At 49.0% G+C, this 8,817-nt stretch overlaps 1 protein-coding gene across 1 annotated transcript; it reads left to right on the top strand.

Moving 5' to 3' along the window:
- The first annotated feature begins 4,351 nt into the window (after window positions 1-4,351).
- MRPL20 (mitochondrial ribosomal protein L20) lies at window positions 4,352-8,817 on the top strand. The gene is made up of 4 exons (XM_021683341.1): window positions 4,352-4,498; window positions 4,591-4,701; window positions 6,850-6,927; window positions 8,423-8,817. The coding sequence occupies exons 1-4, from the start codon at window positions 4,412-4,414 to the stop codon at window positions 8,594-8,596; spliced, it is 450 nt and encodes a 149-aa protein (XP_021539016.1). The 5' UTR covers window positions 4,352-4,411; the 3' UTR covers window positions 8,597-8,817.

The following is an 8,817-nucleotide window of genomic DNA, read 5'->3' as shown; positions in this document are numbered from 1 at the left end:
ACAACTTAGCCAATGAGAGACTGTCACAACTTAGCCAATGAGAGACTATAACAGCCACACTTAGCCAATGAGAGACAGCTACAACTTAGCCAATGAGACACAGTCACAACTTAGCCAATGAGAGACAGCCACAGCTTGCGGGAGGGTGGGGAGGGGGGGTGCCTGGGTGGCTCAGCTGGTTAAGCATCTGCCTTTGGCTCAGTTCATGATGCCAGGGTCCTGGGATTGAATCCTGCAGGGAGCCTACCTTTCCCTCTACCCCAAATCCCTGTCTGTGATGTCTCTCTCTCTCTCAAATAAATAAATAAATAAATAAATAAATAAATAAATAAATAAAAATCTTTAATAAAAAAGACAGCCACAATTTAGCCAATGAGAAGTCACTGTATTTCAAACTCTCAGTTTACTCCAGTGAACTTTTTGTTTGCAACTGCCCCTCCCAATTCCGTTTTCCTTTATAAAAGATCCTCCTTTAGTTGTTCTCCCAGTATTGCAGTAGCTTGCTTGTCCTGGATTGCAATTCTCTTCTTTTTTCAAATAAACCTATTTTTTGCTGGTAAAACAACAAGCAGGTTTTTTTTTTTTTTTAAGATTTTATTTACTTATTTGACACAAAGAGAGCACAAGCATAGGGGGAGCGGCAGGCAGAGGAAGAGGGAGAAGCAGGCTCCCCACTGAGCAGGGAGAACGACACGGGGCTCGATCCCAGGACCCTGGGATCATGACCTGAGCTGAAGGCAGACACTTAACCGATTGAGCCCAGGCGCCCCTGGCAGTTTAATTTTTAATGTTAACACTCTCATCTGGAACTAGAGTCCATGTTTCTGCCTCTTGACATTGACTGAACTTTTGTGACTATTTGGGCTGCTGAAATGATGCTGTGTGGCTCTCCAGGGTAAGCCAAGAAGGCACGATAAGGCATCCATATCACCTTGCCCTTCAGCCACTATGTACGGAATGACTTCCTTGAAGCCACCATGCTGTGAGGAAGCCTAAATGCAGCATGGTAACCAGAACATCAAAGTCCTTACATGACCAAGGGCCTACACATCCTCACCAATTTCCATCTCTGGCCTCTGACTTGCTTACTGAGGTTCAGGGGCCCATGGGACTCTCATTTGCCTCACTCCCACCACACTGGCCTTTCTTTTTTTTTTTTTTTTTTTTAAAGAGTTTGTTTATGTATTTGCCAGAGAGAGACAGCGAGAGAGGGAACACAAGCAGGGGGAGTGGGAGAGGGAGAAGCAGGCTTCCCGCAGAGCAGGGAGCCTGATGCGGTGCTTGATCCCAGGACCCTGAGATCATGACCCGAGCCGAAGGCAGACGCCTAACAACTGAGCCACCCAGGTGCCCCTACACTGGCCTTTCTGCTGTTCTTGACCATACCAGGTGTCCTCCTGCTTCTAGTCCTTTGCACTTGCTGAGTCCTCTGCCTGCTGCACTATTCCCACAGATATCTGCCTGCCTCAGTCACTTCCTTCTTCACTCAACACCACCCTCAGAGCATGCTCTAACACTATTTAAAATTGTATCCTCCAAAAGAGAAAGCTCTTCTTTAAGTAGAATGCCAATAAATATGGGAAGAATGATGGGGTTAGAAAATCAACAATGAATGAATGCAAATTTGATGAGAAACAGGATATTTATGTTGTCTCAAAGTGCGTGGCCATGGAGGGGTGCTGCTTAGGTACCTATTCCAGACTGCACTCGCCATTCAGGTTCAAGTCCACTGCAGAATCTCTCACCGGATGGTATGCTTCTCCTGGTGGCTCCAGACACAGGCTGAGCACGGCAAAGCTACTGGGGTCTCCCATTTCTGCCCAACACAAGGCATCTCTAATAGCAATCTTTGTTCAGAAGTACCGGGTGAGCTGACATGTTGTCTGATCTGCATCCTATCTGAGGCCCTCCCTGTCTGATCCCACTTCTTCCCTTTTTTTTTTTTTTTAAGATTTTATTTATTTATTTGACAGAGAGAGAGGGAGCACAAGCAGGGGGAATGGCAGAGGGAGAGGGAGAAGCAGGCTCCCTGCAGGGAGCCTGACACAGAGCTCGATCCCAGGACCCTGAGATCATAACCAGAGTCAAAGGCAGAGGCTAAACCTACTGAACCACCCGGACATCACTGCTTCCTCCCTCTGAACAAAACACCTCTGTACTCCTACCTCTATCTCAGGGTCTACTTACAGGAACCCCTGTAATGAGTTACAAGGTATTTCTTTACAAGCTACTTATTACTTACAAGCATAAAAACGGTGGAGAAACCTGGTAAAGAAAACCTTAACCAAGTGGTCAAAGCTGACAGCACCCATGTTGGAATAAGCTGCCATCGTGATAGCATGCACTGACAAAGACACAATATAATTTCTGTGGTATTCTGCCGAAAATGTATAACTGATTCCAATAATGAGGAAACATCAGACAAACTCAAATTCAGACATCCTACAAAACAACCTGTACTCTTCAAGAAATCCAGAGTCAAGAAAGATAAAGAAAAGTTGAGGATTAAACTAAAAATTAGACAGAACTAAATGCAGTGCATGATCCTGGACAGGGAAAAGAGCAATAAAATACATTCAACAGGGGTGCCTGGCTAGCTCAATCCGTGGAGTGTGTGATTCTTTTATTTATATTTTATTATTTATTTATCTTTTAGATTTTATTTATTTGGGAAAGGGTGAGTGAGATTGAGAGAGCATGAGTGGGGTGGGGGGGGGAAGGGGCAGAAGGAAAGGGATAAGCAGACTCCCTGCTGAGCAGGGAGCCCAACACGGGCTCAATCTCAGGACCCAAAGATCATGATCTGAGCTTAACCGACTGAGCCACCCAGGCGCCCCTATTTATTTATTTTAGAGAGAGAGAGAGCCCATAAGCAAGGAGCAGAGGGAGAGGGAGAGAGAATCCTCAAGCGGACTACACACTGAGTGCGGAGCCCCACAGAAGGCTGGATCTCACAACACCAAGTTCAGGACCTGAGCCCAAACCAAGAGTTGGACACTTGGGCGCCTGGGTGGCTCAGTCATTAAGTGTCTGCCTCCGGCTCGGGTCATGATCCCAGGGTCCTGGGATCGAGTCCCACATCGGGCTCCCTGCTCAGCGGGAAGCCTGCTTCTCCCTCTCCCGCTCCCCCTGCTTGTGTTCCTGCTTTCGCTATCTCTCTGTCAAATAAATAAATAAAATCTTAAAAAAAAAAAAAAGAGTTGGACACTTAACTGACTGTGCCACCCAGGTGACCTGAGCGTGTGGCCCCTGTGTGGAGCCCATTAAAAAAAAAAAAAAAAAAGGAAGAACATTTAACAAAGTTGGAATATAGACTCTAGGTCAGATAACAGCATTAATGTTAAGCTTCCCAATTTTGATAGTTTAACTATGGTTTGCATGAGCATGTCCTTGTTCTTAGGAAATATATAGTTAAGTATTTAAATATCTGCAACCTCCTTGCAGATAGTCCAGAAAACAAAAACAAAAACACCCAAAACCCTACTATTGAGTTTATAAACATTTACAGGAAGAATAATTTTAAAAATGTAAAGGGCACCTGGGTGGCTCAGTCGGTTAAGCATCTGCCTTCAGCTCAGGTCATGATCTCAGGGTCCTGGGATGGAGTCCCACATCGGGCTCCCTGCTTGGTGGGGAGCCTGCTTCTCCCTCTGCCTGCAGCTCCCCCAGCTTGTGCTCTGTCAAATACAGAAATAAAATCTTTAAAAAAAATGTAAACAATTGGTGCTATTGGGTAAAGTGCATTGGGGAGTTCCATGAAGTAGTCTTGCAACTTTTCTGTAATTTAAAAAGTTACAAAGAAAGTGCACTCTCCCATTCTGCCCCCCACTTCGTTATCATGGTAATATAGCGATAAGGTGGTAAAACACATAAAATTTACCATTCGATCATTTCCATTTTGTGTAACTGCTGCCGAAGCGAGTACACGTTTTGACCACTTTAAAGCGTACAATTCGATGGTGTTTAGCATCTTCACAACGTTAGGCAGCCCTCAGCAGTATCCTGTTGCAGAACCTCCATCACACCCGTGCCCACTGGCAGCCCTCCCCGCCGGCTGCCCTCTGCGGACCGGCGTACCCTGGGCATCTCGGACGAACGGAACCGCTAGTGTTTACTTCCTCCACCGTACCTACCGCGCCCGACCCGCTACACTCTCCTGACTGCGAGCCCCACCCCCGCAAGAGCAGCCAGCCGCCGGAAACGGCGCTCCGCAGCAGCCCGCCCGAGCCCCACCGCCTCGGACCAGCCGCGCAAGGGACCGCGCCACAGGACTCCCTCCACCCCGGAAGTCCCCGCCGGGCCGCTGACCCGGAAGCGCTCGGGCGCCGCCACCGCTTCCGCTGCAGGCGGTGCGGCGCGGCGCGTGCGCGGCGCGTGCCCGGCGGAGCGGAGAAGCCGGCCGGCGGGCGCCATGGTCTTCCTCACCGCGCAGCTCTGGCTGCGGAGCCGCCTCACTGACCGCTACTGGCGGGTCCAGGAGGTGCTGCAGCATGCGCGGGTGAGTCGTCTCCTCCCGGCGCGGAGCGCGCAGGCGGGCCGTGGAGCCTGCGGGCCGCGCTGACAACCCTCCCTTCCCGTTTCTTGACCCAGCACTTCCGGGGAAGGAAGAACCGGTGCTACAAGCTGGCGGTGAGAGCTGTGACCAGAGCGTTTGTGAAATGCACAAAAGCGCGAAGGCTGAAGAAGAGGAACATGAGGACAGTAAGCGCGGACCCGGGGAGGCTGGGCTCGGCCGGCCACTCCCACCCGCCCCTTCCCCTGGGCCCCGGGGGTGCCGCTTGGTCCTGACCCTCTCTGCCCAACTCGGGGGATGGCCTCTCCGTTCTCAGTACCACCCTCGGTCTCTTGATTCTCTCTCGCACGTCACATGCGAACCCCCGGCAGAGTCCGCCTGCTCCAAGACGGAGTCTGGGATGTCCAGGATCCCTCCTGGGCCGGTGTGAAAGCCTCCTCGCCCGTCCCCCTGCTTCCACCGCTCTGCTCTCTGCTGCGCACCTCTCTTCTGCTGGAAGCCCTGTGGTGGCGTCCCTTCACACCCTTAACGAGGGCCGACCTCAGCCCGACTCGGTTACCTTGTCTCTGGCCACCCCCCTCGCCCACCGGCTGCATGGCCGCTCTTGGCTTCGATCTGCACCTGGAAGAAGCCAAGCCTGCTTCCTCTCGCTCCTAGCGCTTGCGGTTTCTTCTGCGTTCTCGGGTCACGCCTCACTGTCCTGCAGTGGATCTCCCTTCGCGTGCACTTAGCGACCAACATACCACGTACTTGACTTGTTTGGTTGGTTATTGCTCCCCGCCCCCAATGTAAGTTGTAGGAGGGATCTCCGCTCTGTTGAAGGCTGTAACCTCCGCCCTACATCGGTAACACTTTGTAAATATTGGCTGAACAAATAAGGCAGAGGGGAGAATTCTGACCCTTTAAAGTCAGAAATGCTTCATTAACTGTCGATCAGGGTCACAGCATGACAAACCAGCCCTGTGCACGACGGTCTCGTGTGCAGGAGTGACCTCTGCATCCCAGCTCTGTTCTTTATGCGTTTCATTTACGCAGAATGCTGGAGGTGGTGCTGCTTCCTATGACCCTGCAGGCATCAGGTCAGTCCACATGGCTATGGGAAGACCCGTGAGCAGTGTCTGGTAGCACACACGTTTGCTGCTAATGGGAGCAGAGTATCTCGAGGTGGGGCTGGAGTCCCTGTACAGCTCCGGCCTCACCTAAGAACTTGCTAGCAGTGCAGATTCTCAGGCCCCACCACACCTACTCAATCAGAAACTCTGGGCAGGGGGCGGCTAGAAATGTTATGACAAACCTCTACATAATTCTCATGCATATTCAAAGTTTAGAACCACTGAAGGAAGAAAATACACTTGAGTACTGTCTTAAGATTGAGTAAAGAATGGCTTAAGAATCCAAACCCTTATTTTTAAGATTTTATTTTTTAAGTAATCTCTACACTCAGTGTGGGGTTTGAACGCACAACCTTGAGACGGAGAGTTGCATGCTCTACCAACTGAGCCCTATAATCCACCCCCTTGTTTAACAGACCAAATCTATTCAGAAGCTTCCATATCATTCTGACAGATCATTCTGGATCTAACCACTAGCCTTGATTTCCCTACAGTTTTCAGACCTTTTGCTGTGCCTGGAACTTACCCTGCTACTCCCTGCCAGGAAGGTTCTGATGCCTCCCCTCCCCTCCAGCCCTGCTCTTCCCTCAAGACCATTTTACCTCCACCTCCGTGAAGCTTCACCCTCAAGTTTTTCATCCCCACCTGGTAGCACTGATCTCAGTGGCTGTTGTAATTCATTCACATGGATCCTTTCTGCACTGAGCTGTGTCTGCCACAGACTCTTTTGCTTACCTTTGTATTCTCAGTGCCTAAAAATATGTATTGAATTAATGCTTTACAGCATGTGACTTAACTACCTATTTATTTTTTAAAGATTTTATTTATTTATTTGACAGAGAGAGACCGCGAGAGCAGGAACACAAGCAGGGGGAGTGGGAGAGGGAGAAGCAGGTTTCCCGCGGAGCAGGGAGCCCGATGCGGGGCTCGATCCCAGGACCCTGGGATCATGACCTGAGCTGAAGGCAGGCGCTTAACAACTGAGCCACCCAGGCACCCCTTAACTACTTATTTAGAAGGAAGCTGGCATTTGAATGAAGAGCATCAAGTTTTGCTAATTGACTGTACTGCAGGCCAATGTGCCTGAAGAGAAATCACTGATTTTTCTATTTACTTGTGCAAAAAGAGTTTAGTTTGACTTTTAGTTGACTCAGAACCTTTGCTGGTAGGTGTGGACATAATGCACAACTAGTTCTTAAGCATCTCGATGTTTTCTTATTTCAGCTCTGGATTAATCGAATTACAGCTGCCTCCCAGGAACACGGCCTAAAGTACCCAGCATTCATTGTCAATTTAATTAAGGTATGGTCGAGGATGTGGTCCTGTTGAGATGTTGAAATCTATAGAAAGTGAGCCAACTGACGTCGTCCAGTACAATGGGCAGTGGAGTGTTGGCTCCCTGACAAGTTCTCAAGGTGGAGTTCTGGCAGGTTCAGGGACCCATCACAATTGCTTTGCCTTGGAAATAGGGCAACTGATACCAGGACTGAGCCCTATAATCCACCAAATCTATTCAGAAGCTTCCATATCAGGACATGAGCCCTTGTGTTTCCCCATCAAGAGAAAAGGGGCAAAAAACTTGCCTTTAACTTTAAAGTGTAATTTCAAAGTTTTGCACTGAAAGATTTCTGATGAGGTAGCAGATGAAGTTGAAACTCGTAAAGAGCACGGGGACTGTCTTGGACAGGAGAGATTAAGCATGTGTCACAAAATCTTGGTTAATTGTTGAATCTAGTGTTTATGCTAATCCCTCTGCTTTTGTGTGCATTCAAATTTTTTCTTTCTTTTTTTTTTTTTTTTAAAGATTTTATTTATTTATTTGACAGAGAGAGACACAGCGAGAGAGGGAACACAAGCAGGGGGAGTGGGAGAGGGAGAAGCAGGCCCCCCGCCGAGCAGGGAGCCCTATGTGGGGCTCGATCCCAGAACCCTGGGATCATGACCTGAGCCGAAGGCAGACGCTTAACGACTGAGCCACCCAGGCACTCCTCAAATTTTTTCTTAAAAAGGGGAGTGGGTGTTGTGCTTCTAGCTTATACCAGATTCTGTCTTTGGTACTTTGCAAGTATCCTCATGCATGACATTGCCATTTTACTGATGAGCCTGAGGCTCAGAAGAGCGAACCTTGGCCAAGACACACAAGGCCCAGGTAGTAGAGCGGGAACTACCCCTATATAGTTGTGGTTAACACGCAGGGATCATCCTACCTTTTTTTGCTTTTCAAGTTCGTCAGTTTTTGGAAGTCACATGCAGTTTTACTTGATAGATGATCTGGTTTCGCTCCCTTGTGGGAATTGAGAACACCTGCTTTTGTTCCTTACTCTGCCTGCATCTCATACTTTTCTGTGTCTCATTTCATTGTTTGTAGAAGGGGAATTGTGATTTTCTGTTCGAAGCTGACTTAAAGGGTTACCCCAGGCCAGCAGTCATAGTTCTGTCTGGGTGATTGATGATCGATTGTTGACCCTAACAAGGTTGTTAGTTCCATGGCTGGCACCAGGACCGGATGCCAACATCCTTGCTCATGTGACATCACCTCTTGCAGGGATGCCTTCCCCTTGTGCACATTTATCCTCCAGCATCCTGCCTGGATACATTCGCCACACACTTTCCACCTCCCCAAAGGTGAGGGCATGAGACTGAGGGCAGAGACTGCCCTGGAGCCATGCAGAGTGTGCTCAGTAGAGGAGATGCTTCCCGCCAACTCAAACCATAGGGTTCACGGCTGCATTCAGTCTTGCCGCTTTTCACTGAAACATATTTCTGATTCTGACACGGGCTCTGATTTTCTTCCCAGTGCCAGGTGGAGCTCAACAGGAAAGTACTTGCGGATCTAGCCATCTATGAACCAAAGACTTTTAAATCTTTGGCTGCTTTGGCCAAAAGGAGGCGACAGGAAGGATTTGCTGCTGCCCTGGGGGATGGGAAAGAGCCCGAAGGCATATTTTCCAGAGTGGTGCAGGATCACTGAGGGGGATTCCAACACTGCCTGCCCTTTGCAGCTGAGTGTCTTAGGAAAGGTTTTTTTTCCCCCCAATAATCACAGTAGTTAAAATAGGGGCTAAGAATTACTTGTCAACACTGTGTGTTCAACAATTTTAGTAACAGGTTTAAGAGGCTCCTCTTTCCCTCACTGGGACAGATCTAGAAATCTTACGGACTGTACAAATAAAGCTCGTGTGGCGTTCAGCG

Source organism: Neomonachus schauinslandi, chromosome 4 (genome assembly GCF_002201575.2).
Source record: "Neomonachus schauinslandi chromosome 4, ASM220157v2, whole genome shotgun sequence".
NCBI lineage: Eukaryota > Metazoa > Chordata > Mammalia > Carnivora > Phocidae > Neomonachus > Neomonachus schauinslandi.
Note: the sequence above shows the minus strand (reverse complement) of the source record. Positions and strands in the feature narration are given on the sequence as shown.